We start from the raw sequence: 17,948 nt of genomic DNA, 5'->3' as shown, positions 1-17,948 counted from the left end.
AGGAAATTCAACTGTTGTTTGGAGGCATTATGGAAGTGCTCTTACATTTGATGTTTGTTCAAATAAGAAATGTAAAGTAATGATATTTTGTGGGGTTTTAAAAAAAATCTTTATTTTCTGTGTTTCTTTTAAAAATCTAAATGTGATCAGTTCTTATCCGTTTCCTGTTTTGATTAGGAAAATTGATTTATTGAATAGAGTATGAAATGCTTTTTGTGAAAAAGTCCTGTAGATATATGTAAATGGTATTCACACCGAAATTCTAACGAGCATACCATAAGTGTGTGCTATGGCAGTTTCATGCAAAAACATTGTAAATATTTATTTTAATGATGTGTGAAATTCTATAAAGATAGTTTACTGTAACGTATATTTGTGATCAGGCTTCTTACATAAAGGTCTTAAATAAAAGTGTATTTAATAAGGAAAGGATAAAGAGAGAGGGAGAGAGAGAGAGTGAGTGGGGGGGGGGGGAGGGGAGGAAATAGACAGGTGTAAGGATGACAAGAAGAAGAGAATGAGTCTAACAAGAGAAAAGAAAGGGGAGAAGAGAGAGGGAGGGAGGGAGCAATATGGCAGAGACGGGTGTTTGAATAACAAGAAAGAAGAGAATTTACTTATTTATTTATTAGAACATATTTAATCAGGTACAAAAGATCAGTATAAAACTGTTTTTCATCAATGACCCGATGAAAACAAAGAATAAAATAAATCATCACATCATACATGAAAATAAAGCCAAAATCTAAATCAAAGATAACAATACTTAGTAACATAAATAAAAAAAAATATTGTTACTTAAATGGTAATATTAATCAACCAAAATATTTTAAATTATTAAAAGGGAACAGTAATTAATTTTAATACTTATAATTGTATAATTTATTCGCTGATAAAAACAATGACCAATGAAATAATTCTGGCACAATAGAAAATCGAGTGAAAAAATGGCAATCAGTTATAAATGTATGTCTAACTATAAGATATCAATTGATATTGATTCCAATATTTTCTATACACACCATGATCCACATGTACTTGTGAGCACTATGAATACAGAATTTAAAAAAGTAACAAACTGGATTAAAGCCAACAAATTGTCACTGAATCTGCAAAAAACTAATTATATGCTTTTTAGTCATTCATTGAAACATCTACCGCATCAAATACTTTTAGATAATACTGAAATCAAAGAAGTGCAAACAACAAAATTTTTAGGTCTTACTATTGATAACAAGCTTACGTGGAATGCTCATATCAACAATACTTGCAAAACTGTGTCAAGAAATATTGGAGTCATCAATAAGCTTAAATACGTTCTACCAGCACAGGCGCTATCCATGTTGTATTGTGCATTAATTCTACCATATCTTAATTATGGAATTCTGGCATGGGGTAATGCCTCTCAAACGAGACTAAATAAAGTCTTGCTACTTCAGAAAAAAGTACTGAGAATAATATGCAATATGTCCTTTAGAGCTCATACGGATGAATTGTTTCGTCAGAAACGTATCCTTAAAATCAATGACCTGTACCGCTTGCAACTATTCCAATTTATGTATCAGCTAGATAGAAATAGTTTACCTAATGTCCTACAAAAGAAATTTATGAGAAACAATACTTTACATTCATATAATACGAGACAATCAAATGACTATCACTTACCTAAAAGTAAAACAGTATTTTCTAGCAAAACTGTATTTTTCACAGGACCAAAACTCTGGAATTCTCTGGACAGAGAAATGAAAGAGGCAGCTAATCTTATACGATTTAAATTACTCATCAAAAAATTTCTCCTGAATTCTTATTGATTCAATCTAATATTTGTGAACTTCATACTTATCCACGGTAGTATTGAATATTTTTTTAAGTCAATATTTAATTTTGTATATATTGTAAATACATTTGTGTTACAGTGTTTATATCTATATAATTTTATAGAATTTTGCTGATTATTTTACTCTATTTGTATCATATTACCCTTGTATAAAGTTTTGATAGGGGGTCTACATTTTACAAGCTCTGCTTTTTAGTAGGCCCCTCCACTTTTTTCATTTCATTGCTACGTTTCAATCCTGCATATGTTATGCATTTTTTTCATTGTAAACATGATTACGAAATGTACTTTGATGATTGTGGAATATGAATATATCAATAAATAAAAGGGTTGTGAATGTGAGCATAAAGACAGAGAGAGAGAGAGAAGGGGGGGGGGGGGAATGAGTAGTGAGTAGAGAGGAGAGGGTGAAGCGGTACAAAAAAGGCCCATTTTTAAGGATTGCATGAGTGCGAGCATCCCCTCAGAATATCTTCTGCAACCGAGATGTACAACAATTATTGCTATCGACATGATACACTACTTTCATGATTGTTCAATCCATGCAATTATAAGACCACACCCCTAACATAATAACATGATAAAACATAAATTAATGTCTTCCAAAAAAAAAACGCGATTAAGGATAAATAATTACCCCCAAGTTTATGAACTTATTGATTATCTATGTAGTCCATCTGAAAAAATGAGCCAAGTTTTTGTTCACACAATCTATAAAGGAATAATGTCCTGCGGTATATTTATAGAGATTCCCGGGAGAGAGGCTATACCCCAAATCTAAGTTCTGTTTACTTCGTTGCATAGCAACATACAACTGTTATCGGCGGGACTTTCATCGCTGTTCGATAAACGGTTAGCATAACAATAGACTATTATTGCCCAGTAAATCTTATGAATAGGAACTCAAATCGTCTTGACTTTTGTCCCCACCCACTCTACTGTATAGAGGCGTATCAGGGAGTGAAGGGGAAAAGAGGCAAAATAAAAATTCCACTCTCCATTCACGAAGAAGAAGCAAAAAAAATCAGTATATATTCACACTGTTACCATGACAATATAGCCCTTATCACGTCAATATGAAGTTTCACGTTTGGGATTGTTTTGGGAGAAGGGGTAAAGTTGAGATTATGAGAGGGGTAACTTTGCACCCCTTTTCGATCCCTGCATGCGACCTAAGGTCAAATTATGAATGGGAGTGTGTCAATACGACACGTGAAGGCTGTACCGTGTTTATCAGCTGTCTCGTAATAACATGATATCTGTTGCGAAGAGAGTGTGTATATTGGATATGATTCGTGTTATTCAAAAATTCGCGATACCTGCAAATAAATTAACTTTATGATAATTTTGGTCGACCGTATTTCAGAATTACAAATTCAACGATGATATTTTTAAGGTAAATGTCAGTTCCTGGATAACTTCACTTTGGAAAACTTAATTCGTTTTGGTTTGTTGGATGATATGCAGTGAGAGATAAAGTCAGTTGCTGAGTCGAGTTGGTAAGTGAATTTCGAGTATAGAAAGTATATATATATATATATATATATATATATATATATATATAGTCATACTTTGCAATACGTGTAATCTGAGTAAAAAAAATGACACTACATCATAATCTTCCAAATAATGCATACAATCGAGTGATATCTGAAAATTTGTCGGTATTTCGAATTTCAATTCAACTGTACTTACTTTCGCATACTAGACTCTAGACATGTATGAAATCAGATATACCATGCAAGCCAACAGGTGTGAGGGTTTCCGAAAATAACATAGTAGACAGAAAATTTCGGTGTTTAGGGCCTATGTCTAATATTTAACTGTTTTTTAAACGATTCTTATCATTCATTATTATTCATTGGTAAAATGCATCTTACATTACGTTATGTACATCAATGTCAAAATGACAGTCATAATTATAACTCCTTTTGAAAGTAATACAAACCTCTTTAGTCAGTCAGATTATAGTATATATAGCAATATCGAAATGTAATACTAGTTAAACTCGCATGTGGTTCAATAGAATCAATGGAATTATACCATTTTATTTAAAATCTTATTATTTAAAATAGCGCAAATGTTTATCACATGTCAACGAATGGGGTGAGTGCGGGAATGCATGGGGGGGGGGTGAGCTCTGGCCTATTTTCACAAATATTATACCACCCACAATTGAAATAAATATGAGAGAAATATATTAATGTGTGGGAGTTATGACTTTTCATTGTTTTTTAGAAAAGTTCCTTTTTGCGATGGCCACCCTAAGTGTGAAAAATGTATACATGTATTGGGATCAGGGATAGCTTTTTAGACTTATGTGTGGAGCGTTGTGGCCCAGTGGATTAGTCTTCTGACTTTGAAACAGAGGGTCGTGGGTTCGAATCCCAGCCATGGCGTAATTTCCTTCAGCAAGAAAATCATCCACATTGTGCTGCACTCAACCCAGGTGAGGTGAATGGGTACCTGGCAGGAATTTATTTCCTTGAAATGCGTGTGCGCTGTATCTTAGTAATTACGGCTGTAAAGCTACAGCTGGGGTAATAATATCCAAGTCCTTTGGAAGCGCATAGAGACATTATTCATAATGTGATATGCGCTATACAAGAACTGTATATTATTATTATTATTATAGGGTTAGGATCGATGGCTGTCGCTAAAGCAACTCGTTCCTTCTTTTTCCCCTTAAATGTAATTTGCGAGTTTTTATATTATGCGTTGTGTAATGGTGTACGATATAATACCATAGTAAGGTATATCAAATCGATTCTTAATATTCCATACATCCTTGTATTTGAAAAATAGACTCACTTTCTTCGTCTTCCAGTGTAATCTTTTTAGTTGATTGTGTAGCCATGGTAAAACGCGGTTAAAGTTTTATCCAACGCTGTTTCCTTTATAAACTTTACAGCAGTTGTTTAACATTTTTAAACAACCATGCTTCATTCATTGAGAATTGCATATTAAGAATTAGAATTTGTTATTCACGATTTTCAACACATGTTTACAATGTTTAAACAACTAACTGTAAGGTTCATATAAAAACAATGTTGTATAAAAAAGAACAACATTTTTACCGTATAGCATTGGCGTCGAAATGAGGACTTTATGGCACGTATTCTGAAATCTGGTTTGATTTCAACTCTGGTTTTAAGTTGTGGTTTAAGTATGGAAAACCAATTGTTACATAAATCACTAACGGTAGAGATATCATATTTCAGCTCATTTGGTTATCAAATCATTCATAATTGTCTAGGAAGTCTGAATAGATGATTGTCTTCACCATCGATGAATCAGGAAAGAGCACAGTAAACATAAGAGACATACAACTTAACATATTGACACTTTTTGCTTCCCATAATTTTAGCTCAGAGTTAGAACATGGTCTAAGTTAAACCTGACTTCAGAATACGGTCCTCTGGGTTTTGATTCTTGAAACATATATATATTTCAGATACTAAAAAGAAATATAAAAAATAATGACAAAAATAGCAAGCTAATAAGTAAGTATACTCATTTGTCGTCTAAAGATTATTATCATAATTATACTTGGCGCGTTAAAGTCAGCTCGATTGATGAACTGGAATGAAAAAAAAATAATACTTAAGTTCCAAGATAACTATTCATTTACATATTGTACATAATATTTTAAGGGGCTGGTGGCCCCGAGTTATCACCCGAGTGGGGCTATCTGTGACAAATTCTTGTTTCTAAATAACGCTGTATGTGTTCGGTAAATTTTGCAGTGGGTAGAATTTAATTTGTGTAATATCGATCAAATTTTATGTTGAAAAGAAATATCAAAACTTGTATTCACAACGTGATATAGTTGGCAATACTATTTATAGGCATACCTACACAATATCTAAAATGATATCGGTCCACGTCAGAGAAGTGTTGAAACAACACCGGTTTGGCGTTACGCTAACACATATTTGGCATTTAAGACATACCAATTAGTGGTATACCAATATCGGTTTGATTCTTAACCGGTTTTGTTTCATCACCTGTCTGGTGCATGAGGAGACCGATGTAGATACCAGCTGGCTGTTGTAAAATAAAACCGGCGTTTTTGTAGTGTAACGGCGATATGGATCCGATATTTGGGGAAACTGTTACAGAACCTGCAAACAATGGGTTGGGTGATTAAACAACCTTTTCCCTAATAAAGTGCGTAAAATGATCAATTGAAAGAAAATCTGTACGGTATTTATTTTTTTTTAATACATTTTCTTTATCTTCCATTTAGGTTGAAGAAACTAAACATCGAACGGTTTATAAGGAGACCTTATTTTGATACAACTCAATCTGTTTGTTGACGGCAATAAGACGAACGAGATGCCGAGAAACGGAGACGCTACTTCATACTACCAACTTAACTCAAATGTGCCCATCAAAGCTCCAGAAGGTATGAATCCAGAGTGAATTAAAGGGATAGTCCGGGCTGAAAAGATTTATATCTTAATACTTAGAGTAGAATTCACTGACCTAAATGTCAAAAATTTCATCAAAATCGGATAACAAAAAATAAAGTTATTGAAGTTTAAAGTTTAGCAATATTTTGTGAAAACAGTCGTCATGAATATTCATTAGGTGGGCTGATGATGTCATATCTCCACTTGTTCTTTTGTATTTTATTACATGAAATTAGGTTTATTCAAATTTTTTCCTCCAAGAACTAGAAAAATTGTATTGATAACTGATCTAGTGCATTAGATATTCATTGCTACAACCTATTTTATTATAAGGGAGACATATTATTCACACAAGTATGAAATAATGAAAAAATTATGATTTTATGTAGAAGCATAAGAAAACGGAAAGTGGAGATGTGACATGTGACATCATCAGCCCACCTAATGAATATTCATGACGATTGTTTTCACAAAATATTGCTATGCAATAACTTTACTACTTGTTATCCCATTTTAATGATATTTTCGGGATTTTGCTCAGTTAATTCTACTCATGTATTAAGATGTAAATATTTTCAGCCCGGACCATCCCTTTAAGGACAGGAGGGGGTGGGGGGGGGGGGGGGGTTGAGGTTGCCCTACTGGAAAGATTAGTGTGTCCCCGAGTGTGGTACAAAGTGTGTTCGCAGTGTGGAGCAGAATGTGAAATCACTTTCACACTGTTGAATATGATTATTTACCAGCTTGAATTCATATAGTGGACCATGTGAACCGGTTTATTTCCAGTTGGTCTAATATTAATTCATCAAATTACCAATTCGTCTACTGTCATGTGGTCTAAAATCAGTTCGTCCACTATCCACATGGTCCAATAGCCATTTAATCTGTGTACCATTTGGTCTAATAGGACTAAGTGTTAATTGGGCGAAATGATTAAAAAGAAAATGGGTATTAGACCATCTGGCTATGAGACGAAATGGTCATAGACGAACTGGTGATCAGATGAAGTGATCATTGGACCAAATGGTTATTAGACCAAATGGCTGTTGATGGACGAAATGGCATTCGACTATAATGAAGGCAGACAATGTGATGAGTGGACGAGTTGACAGTGGACGAATCGGCATTTTAACCATGTGAACACGCTGTGAACAGTCAAACTTATGGAGTGTTCACAGAGTGAAAATATCATCACATTGTTGAATTTGAGAATTATAAATATGTAAATAATATACATGGATGGATTTGATAGAAAGATAGATAAATAGAAAGTAGATAGACAGATAGATTGATAGACAGATAGATAGGATAGATAGACAGATAGATAGTAGATAGATATATATAATAATAGACAGACAGATCTGGATAGATAGATAGGAAAGATAAATTGATAGATATATATAGACAGACAGATATATAGATAGATTGATAGGATAGATAGATGAATAGATAGATAGACAGATAGATAGATAGGATAGATAAATAGATAGGATAGATAAATAGATAGATACATAGATAGATGGATGGATTGATAGATAGATATATAGATAGATACATAGATAGATAGATGGAATGACAGATAGATAAATAGATAGATAGAAAGATAGATAGAAAGACAGATAGACGGATAGATAGACAGATAGATAGGATAGACAGGTAGGATAGATAGATAGGATAGATAGATAGACAAATAGATAGACAGAAAGACAGATAAATGGATAGATCTAGATAGATAGGATAGATGAATAGATAGGATAGATAGATTGATAGATAAACAGATAGATATGATAGATAAAAAAAAAGATAGGATAGATAGATAGACATATAGATAAAAAGATAAATCACTCATACACATGTTTCATCTTATTTTTAGATTTTTTTTAATCAGCTGCTCACAAGTGAAACGATCCCTTTAATATCATTGTTATTATTATTATTATCATTATAATTATTATTAGTAGTAGTATTAGTGTCTCAATCACCTGATATTTGGAAATAAATCCCATGATGATTATTTCACATCACTTGCATTCTATTCTATTCCTTTTCTCACTCTGTAGGTCCTCTCAGTGACCAAGTCCTCTGGACGATCGCGACAAACCTCACAAACCGATGGTACGAGCTCGCCTACGCCCTCAATCTCCCCGACACCGAGCTCGCCCGCATCGACCATCTCTTCCCTCCACAACCCGAGCATGACCGTCATTTTAGTGCCCTGAGGGACTGGCGATTCAGGTCATTGAAACTCATACCTCCCCACCAGGCGGCAATGGAACTGTCCAATAGTATGATGAAACTAGGACGTCATGATTTGAGCAATTTCGTCTTGTATAAATACCAAGAGGCGTTACAATGTTCTTGAGTTAGTAGAGTCCTAGGCCTTCATTACTTGAACGAGAAGTTATTTTATAAAGAGGATAAAATAGAAGACACTTTTATGAAATGTGACAAAAATTAAAAATAGAAATAGTTTATATTTTTGTCGGTAGGTGCTCTTTAAAGGGTCAATTCCATTTTCTTTCAGTTTTGTAATTTGATCTGAAGCGCCTTAACCATGTAATGAAGCTGTAAGTCCGTTGAACAAATTGAAATGCTATGTATCAAATTGTTATGATGCTGATGACTATTATAATTTTTATTACATTCATTGATTTTCTCGCTGACTTGAATCATAATGAATTAAAGGTGCAATATTAATAGACATGACATCTGAGGGGATACTTATTTTCGTGAATATTTTTTGTCAGTGATTTTCACCGACGGATGTTATAAGCTACTGAAAATCCTTGCATCTGACTGGCTGATAGGAAATTAGTCAGTGAAAATCATTTGCAAAATTTATCGTCACGTTTATGATATGCTTTCTTGAATGTTAATCGGGATCAATTTGATTTGGTTAAATGTATCTGAACCATGTTTGTGTTCACATGTTTATGATGTTTACCATGATTTCATGAATTAAAAATGATTATTTTATTAGGATTAATATGAAATTTCGTTTTTCTTATTATTTCTTGATCATACCTCTAATTTCAAAATGAAATGTTGATTTTATCGTGGAAGCAAACAATGATAGCCTCTATAGGAAAAAAGAATACATACATACATACACACACATACATACGTACCTACATACAAACATATATATATATATATATATATAAATGTAAACAGGCATCTACTGTTTAACATGACTCTGTGTCTTGTACCAAATACTTGACGAAAAAAAGACAAGACGATTAGACGTTGGTGACAGACCACAATTTATTCCAATATAAGAGAAAACGAACAATACATAATTATGATTATAATAATAATGATAATGATATGTCCATTTATATAGCGCAGTTACTATGTGCATATACTCAACTGCGCTGATTAGCACATTAAGCACAGAGGGAGCAATAAATAAGTGTACATGTACAAACATGATAACATATACAGTGCGGGACAGTTTAGAAAAGTCTATCAAAATATTTTGTTTCAAATCATGATGTCTATATTTTGATGTTATATTCTCTGATGCCTTATCTTTTTAATGCTAAAGAAATAGTTTCGTTCATGCCTGAGCGAACGCAAGACGTTTCTTGGAGGGGTTAAAAAAGGCTTGCGCCAAATGCCCCAAAAATAGAAAATATTGATCATCAGACTTCTTGTTAGTTTTTATTCAATTTGATATGATTTCTTTATTTCTACTTCAATTATGTTCATACTAGTAAATATCATTAATGGATAATTTTACTTATCTGTCTTAGAGGATGATGAAGTCGAAGGCCATCAAAGGGTCGAATGGTCAAATGATATGTAGTCTGTCCATCCTTTTTTTTATAGTTTCTTTCAGTTTTACTATTCTCTAGCTATCGTCTATCATTTCACCGTAATTTAGAACCCATTTCTCTCTAAATAATGAGTCCTAAATTATTTTACCATTCTATATTCAGTAATTCACTAACATATTTCTCTTCATGGTCACAAAGATTTTCTTTGGCGATATTTTACTGAAAGAGGGCAAGGAGATATCAAAAGCAATTAATATCATAATATACAAAGTAATTCAAAATCCTACTCCCATCGAGGAAACTTGTTGAAAGAGCCCTTTCGCCAATTATTACCATTTCCAGAGATTCCTTTAGTGTTTTCAATCAGAACTCGTGATTTTCATGCATAAATTAGCGCAATTGAATAAACAAACTTTAATGGATATGGGCAATGTGAACACGAAAACTCTATTTTTAAGATGTTATTTACTGATTTATCTTAATCTATATATACTTGTCTTGCTGAAAATTACAAAGGTATTACTTAAGAGCGCGAAATGCTGGAACTTTGAAATTTATTCCAAATATATATAAATATATCTTGTATTGCTGAAAAGTACAAAGGTATTACTTTACAGCGCAAAATGCATGAACTTTGAAATTTATTCCAAATATTGCACACACACACACACCCTTACACACGCACACACAACCTCACACACACACACACATATATATATTGTGGGAGCTCATACGAATTCAGCGGCTAACGTGACGAGATCTAATATCAATGCTAATAATCAAATGTACATAGGTTACTTATATTATAACATACAATACGATTAAAGCAAAGGGGTAGTAGGTTTGGAAGGCAAAAAACTCCGCAAATAATAGGTGACCATCGAATACTTTTTTGTATTGTTAACATAGGGTGATGATACACTTACGCTGGAAGTGGACGGAAACATGGCTGCATGCAAATTTTTTTTCCCCAGGGTGCACGGGGAGGGGGCACATTAAATTTTTCGGAGAAACTCGAAAAAGCGAGCATTTAAAAATAGTTAAACTGAAAAAAAATTGTGCAAACTTTTGATGAAATTTGTGACAATTTTCAGGATATAGTTTTTCAAGAATTTCGGGGGGGGGGGGGGGGGCAACTGACTCGATTGAAGCCAGGTATCAGATGCAGCGCGACTTAATTGTATATCACCGCACTCTTTTTTGCCGGTCTGCACACCGCCTCGGACCGAGTCCACCATTATGGAGTTTTCGATTTGCACGTCGACTAGTGGACTGCGACGAAAGTACGTCATAATAGTCTGCTTTGTGTTGATGGTATACAAAGTCAGTCTAGTATGGTGGCCCTGAAGGGACATCGCATATAGACCAAATCGCGAATATTCACGACGAAATTGGCGACGAAATTCACGACGTCGCGAATTTCGTCGCGAATTTCGTCGCGAATTATTCCACGACGTCGCCAATTTGAATATTGACGACGAAATTCACGATTCGCGCGAGCTGGATTTTTTTTACATTTTTATTTAAAAATGAGAATTCTTATCACTTTTTGTAACTAAAACAGAATATGTATATAATAAACAATTGATGTGAGCGCGTAGCGCGAGCTAACAACTTTTGACATTTCTACATAAAGGTTAGTAATGCCAAGTGTTAATTGGGCAAAATTAAGGAAAATAAAATTGATATTAGACCAACTAGTTATGAGACGAAATGGTCAAATACGAATTGGTGATATGACGAAGTGATGACTGGACCAAATGGTTATTAGACCATGGTTGTTAGGCGAAAAGTTAATGGACAGACTTGCATTATACTAAATGAATGTAGACCCTGTTGTGAGTGGACGAATTGGTTTCAACCCGGCCGCATACCGCCCAGGCAAGCAAAACAAATTCACGACGAAATTGGCGACGAAATTCACGACGTCGTGAATAATTCGCGACGAACTTCATGATGTCGTGAATTTCGTCGCCAATTTCGTCATGAATATCAAATTGACGACGAAATTGGCGACGTCGTGAATTTCGTCGCCAATTTCGTCGTGAATATTCGCGATTTGGTCTATATGCGATGTCCCTTCAGGGCCACCATAGTCTAGCACATGATTGGAAGACAATGAGCATGTGCAAGCCATTCCTGACACGTCAACTTCATGATGACGACCGTGGATTTCGCTCAGATCACGCTTGTTCGAATTGTAGTAAAAGAGCAATCAAATCCTTGCCATTGATTGAAGCCACGTGGTGATTTACTCCAGCGGTTCTGTATAACACAAAGCAGACTATTATGACGCACTTTCGTCGCAGTCCACTATTCGACGTGCAAATCGAATTTGAATTAAGACGCCTTTACGCCGATCTCAGTCCTGCAAATGGCGTGTATCGCCTTGAAGTGGACGCAGGCCTGCATGACTACTGAACTGGAAACAGCGAACAATAGTTATTGCTAACTATAAAAAAGTGTCGAGCCGTCGCGTCGAGTCGTAGAGAGACGTCGAGTCTCTGTACGACTCATCATCTCTACTCGCCGACTCAAGCCAGCATCTCCTCATCAGCTCTACTACTCAAGCTGTTCTCACTCAACATTCCGTCTGGTTTACAGTCCTTTTTAGGACTATTTCAAGAAAGAATACTCTACTCTCAAATCTCCACTTTCTCGCCTATCAATTTCTTCTCTTCTTCTATCCACTGTTTCTATAACACTCCACATGGTGTACCGTCCCTTATAAAAATCGCCAATGGTATTTGAATGGTGCCGAATGGTAGTTGAATGGTGATCTGAATGGTAAATGGTACGCGAATGGTATTTAAGTGGTGTTTCAATGGTAAGTTCTTAATGGTAATTGGTAGTTTATTTAATGGTAAATGGTATACCATATACCGAATGGTGTTTCAGTGGTATGTGACTAATGATATGATTGGTATGATGATTGGTATACCATTAACCCAATGGTGTCTCAGTGGTATTCAATGGTGTCTCAGTGGTATGTGCTTGTAATGGTATGATGAATAGTATACCATACATCCAATGGTGTCTCAGTGGTATACAATGGTGTCTCAGTGGTATTCAATGGTGTCTCAGTAGTATGTGCCTGTAATAGTATGATTGGTATGATCAATGGTATACCATACACCAATGGTGTCTCAGTGGTATACAATGGTGTCTCACTGGTATTCAATAGTGTCTCAGTAGTATATGCCTCTAATGGTATGACTGGTATAATGAATGGTATACCATGCACCAATGGTGTCTCAGTGGTATACAATGGTGTCTCAGTGGTATTCAATGGTGTCTCAGTAGTATGTGTCTCTAATGGTATGACTGCATGGTATACCATACCCAATGGTGTCTGGGGTACAATGGTGTCTCAGTGGTATTCAATGGTGTCTCAGTGGTATGTGCTTGTAATGGTATGATTGGTATGATGAATAGTATACCATACATCCAATGGTGTCTCAGTGGTATACAATGGTATCTCAGTGGTATTCAATAGTGTCTCAGTATGCCTCTAATGGTATGACTGGTATAATGAATTGTATACCATGCACCAATGGTGTCTTAGTGGTATACAATGGTGTCTCAGTGGTATTCAATGGTGTCTCAGTAGTATGTGTCTCTATGATGGTATGACTGGTATGATGAATTGTATACCTTATACCCAATGGTGTCTCAGTGGTGTCAAATGGTGTCTGAGTAGTATGTGCCTCTAATGGTATGACTGCATGGTATATCATTATATACCCAATGGTGTCTCAGTGGTATACAATGGTGTCTCAGTGGTATTCAATGGTGTCTCAGTAGTATGTGCCTCTATAATGGTATGATTGGTATCAATATGGTGTCTTAGTAGTATGTGCCTAGTGGTATATATAATCATGTTGGATAATTGTAAAGCTATAGTGGCTTAGTGGTGTTTGCCTATTGAATGCCATTTGTGTTAATGGTGAATGATATGCCCAAGTGCATTACCCATTAACATAATTCCGAAGATTTAAAGAAAATATATCAAAGATTAAAAGGTATTTAGAGTTAATTAAATATCTGACCTGTGACTTTTATGCGACCAGCTTCCCCAAATCAAGTGTAATCGCTCATGATTGTAAACATGGTCTCTTGCATTCTTTTAAATTGTCTTTGTCCTTATTAAGTAAAAGGTCTATATGTGTTTAAATATTATTGATCCAGTGGTTATGATACAATATTATAAATTTGTTATATTTTACAATTGTACATATTACCTTCTAAATTTAAATCTGATGCAATGGGTGCAAAAATAAAATCAATCGGTCAATGAAACCTTTTTTGATAAAAAGGGTTTTAATTTTTAATTAATAAGTTTTATTCTATTTTTATAATCATTTTGCTTGTTTATGGCCGCTTTTTGTAAAAAGAACTATATACTGAGTGTTCCAAGAAGATATTTGCAATCAATCCCAAAATTCGATCAGATGCAAATTTACAGGTGATGATACATTAAGTTTATCTAGAACATATCAATTTGGATTTTTTTTATGGATCAGTTGCAAGTTTGCAATGAAAAGTATGACTCTCATGATTTTGGAGTCTGAAATTGATTTGCGTTCGATTGCTTCGATTGCAAGTTTCTTGCAATGCCCCATATTTTGCTCAAAATGAATTCACTGTTGGTTGTCTTGGTCCCCCACCTCTATCAAATTCCCATCCGCAAACCCTGATTTGGTCTGTCTGCAACGTCAAAAGCCCCATCTGAAACCATTTGTACGCTATTATAGCTGCTTCCAATCATGAATTATTTCACCCTTTTTTTACAAATGATATTTCAAAATTCTAATTCTATTTTTAGACCCTAAATATTTCCACTTCTGTGGACGGCGTTTATAAAGAGGAGAGCTTTTCTATAGACCGGCATTACTTGATTGAAATGATTTATCCACATGGTCTTGCTCCCTCACCCCTATCAAAATGCCTTCCCTGCATACAGGGTATAGTACAATGTAACAGAAAAGAAATCTACTGAATGAAATCTCAATTTCAATCATTACAAAAGCAAATTAAAAGGGAAGAGGAGTGAGTAAAAAAAATATATATATAAAGGGGAAAAAACAAGAAAAGAAAAAAGGCAAAGAAGAAAAGAAAGATTAACAGAAAAAAAGACAACGAAAATAAAAAAGAAAAGAGAGAGAACAGGAAAAAAAAGTGAAGGGATCGAAAACTTTTTTCATAGATTCCAAGATCCAAGGAAAACAGTGGCACTCACGCCATCATGGTTTCCAACCCAAAAGCAATCGAGAGGAAAAAGAAGACACCCCTGATTTGGTTTTAATCCACCCCTCCCCCCCCCCCATATGCGTTGGCAAGCAGGGCTGGGCCGCTTGGCTGCTTGCTAGCTAGCTCTATTGCACGCGCGCGCACGTGCGTCTAACCGCCAATTACAATATTTGAAAAAGAAAACTCCATCTACCACTACCAGGACCGCCGTTTTGCTGTTGATAAGTCCGTCGATAATTCATCAAAAAAAGGAACATGGGTCAGATTCGGAAGCGACTTCAAAGTCATTTGTAGAAGTCTAAACAGTAAGTTCTATAACAATTTTCTTTGATTTATTTCTCAAATTGTCTCAAAATATTAGATGTCGGTGTACTGCCACGACCACTGCACTGCCACCGCCATTGCCCCGTTGGCGCTGGCCGCTGCTCTACGCGGCCGGGACGTGGCTATGACGATAGGGAGTGCTTATGCTTTGTGTTGGCTGAGTTTAGCTCGGGGAGCATTGAATAGATTAGTAATTCGCTCATATTGCCTGATGTTTATTGTCACTGTTTTACAAAAACCGTCTCTGAATACGTTGAATTCATGAATGAATGATTTGTTAAACTAATGTCAAGACTGTCAAAACGTTAATTGTGAAACACGTAGGGCCTACTGCACAACGTTAATTCACTGAAATTGAAAACTTGCCGACAAATAATGTTTTGGAATTAGGCCTATAAATTTGTTGTTGTTGATGGATGTTGGTAAATGAGATAAAATGGAGGTGAAACATGGAAGGGGTCCTAAAGTTTAAAAAATGATGAAGGCTACGCAGCCCCTATAAAGTGACACTCTACCACTCATGGCACGTATGGTGAAATGTGCACTTTGTGTGTGGAACTGTGACTGGACAGAGTGACAAACGATTCCTATTCAATTTTTCTACAGAGGCTGCAATAATTATGCAGAGAAAAGTGGTGCTAATGCAGTTTTGCACTGCCCGATTACCAGCATACCTCATCACCAAAATTTGTTCCCAAATGTCATGACAGGTCTCTCAGTCACATTTCGATGTTAATACCACCGCTTTTCAAAATATCTGGAACGGCTGTATTTAGTCTTCGATCTCGATGCGTTGATCTAATCCGTAGACATCACTTCGCGGATTGCTTGGATTCGCTGTAATGTTTATTGGGACTGAAGTTAGCGAACAAATCATGCTTACATGTGGCGAACAAACAGCCAACATGCCACATGCGAATCTTCTGGTCGCATAACTTCGGTCCATATATTTACATGACGGCAAATCCAAGCAATCCGCAATATTTTGAAAAGTGGTGGGCATATTGTGTATTGACCTCAAATGTGTGTAGACAATTTCTGGTGGGGAGTTTTGCTCGAAGTTGGCTGGTGTGAAACTTGTGAAGCATTAATGCGGGAGGGTATTATTAGATCTTTTCATGGGGCTAGGCATATCAATTTTTAAAGTAAATTTTATCCTTTTTTTAGTTTGTCCTGTGATCACATTTTATCTGTTTTTATTTATTTACTGATCAAAACTTGCCTAAAACAATGTCTGGAATTCATCCACTGACATATGATTGTCCATGAACGGATCCATGATTTCTCAAAGGGGGTAGTGGGGCAAATTTTCCCAAGGAAACTTTAAATAACAAGCAAACCAAAAAAGAGATCCTCTTGTATGAGACAATATTTTCAATATAAATATTTGCTGTAACTTTCGAAGGGGGGGGGGGGAACACTTGTGTAAGAAAGCCACATTCTTATCTTGCTCTCAAGGTGGGGGCACAGGGGTCCATTGCAGAAAGAGTTGCGTTTAAACGCAGGTAAAAAAATCAATCGCAAGTCCCAAATGCGCGCTGTTGATTGGTTGAAAATCAAGTTGCGCATGATATTTAGAGTTGCGATTTATTGCAACTCTAAATATACAACGGACCCCAGGTCAAATGTGCCCACTTGGATCCGCTTCTGTGATTGTCAATACCAGGGAAATGGAATTTATGTCATCGATTACCCTCCTTTTGAAAATTGCTGCTCTGGAAATTTGATTTCAGATGACATAGCTATTACTAGTATAAATCATGCACAGTTATAATACAGCCTTGTCTGAACTAAGCTGAACAATATCACATTTCCTTATTGTTTTCCTGAATTCTGGGCTGGTAATCAGAGATCCATGAAAAATATCTCTAAAATTCATGTTCTAAGATCATTCTTTTTCTATTACTATATTAGTATTCTATTTTTGTTTGTATCTGCACATACATGCAGATTTTACAACACTCAAATTGATTTTATTTCATTTTCAAAGTTTGGACGACGGATACACTGGATGATAAGGTTAATGGTCCAGCCTTATCTGGGAATGACACGACGGGTGTTGAACACAGAAAACGTGCCGTGTACAAGAAAAAAAAATGGAGTTATGAAAGGTATGTGTGTAAGAATTTTCTTCAGTAGGAAAAATTGCAAAGCTTCATGAGATAAAACAGATTGTATTCCTGCAGTGGCATAGCTGAAAAAAAAAAATCAGTATGTTGGCTGAGGGGTGGACACTTTGTCCTCAGGTATTCATTTGTTGTGGTATTTGTCATCATTGGGGCCTCCCATTAGATAATAGGTTATTTTCTTCCCATCTATGGTTAAACATAAATTTATTTATCA

At 35.4% G+C, this 17,948-nt stretch overlaps 1 protein-coding gene across 1 annotated transcript; it reads left to right on the top strand.

The window, feature by feature from the left end:
- The first annotated feature begins 6,088 nt into the window (after positions 1 to 6,088).
- LOC121420322 lies at positions 6,089 to 9,238 on the top strand. The gene is made up of 2 exons (XM_041614910.1): positions 6,089 to 6,245; positions 8,313 to 9,238. The coding sequence occupies exons 1-2, from the start codon at positions 6,176 to 6,178 to the stop codon at positions 8,612 to 8,614; spliced, it is 372 nt and encodes a 123-aa protein (XP_041470844.1). The 5' UTR covers positions 6,089 to 6,175; the 3' UTR covers positions 8,615 to 9,238.
- The last annotated feature ends 8,710 nt before the right edge of the window (positions 9,239 to 17,948 follow it).

The sequence above is a fragment of the Lytechinus variegatus genome, chromosome 8 (genome assembly GCF_018143015.1).
Source record: "Lytechinus variegatus isolate NC3 chromosome 8, Lvar_3.0, whole genome shotgun sequence".
NCBI classification, from domain to species: domain Eukaryota; kingdom Metazoa; phylum Echinodermata; class Echinoidea; order Temnopleuroida; family Toxopneustidae; genus Lytechinus; species Lytechinus variegatus.
This window is presented reverse-complemented; position numbering and strand designations above follow the sequence as displayed.

Bases quoted from the DNA above. Each gene is read 5' to 3' on its own strand.
- LOC121420322 (XM_041614910.1), top strand. From the start codon at position 6,176: ATGCCGAGAAACGGAGACGCTACTTCATACTACCAACTTAACTCAAAT. The intron at 6,246-8,312 runs GTATGAATCCAG...CTCACTCTGTAG, and splicing joins GCCCATCAAAGCTCCAGAAG to GTCCTCTCAGTGACCAAGTC.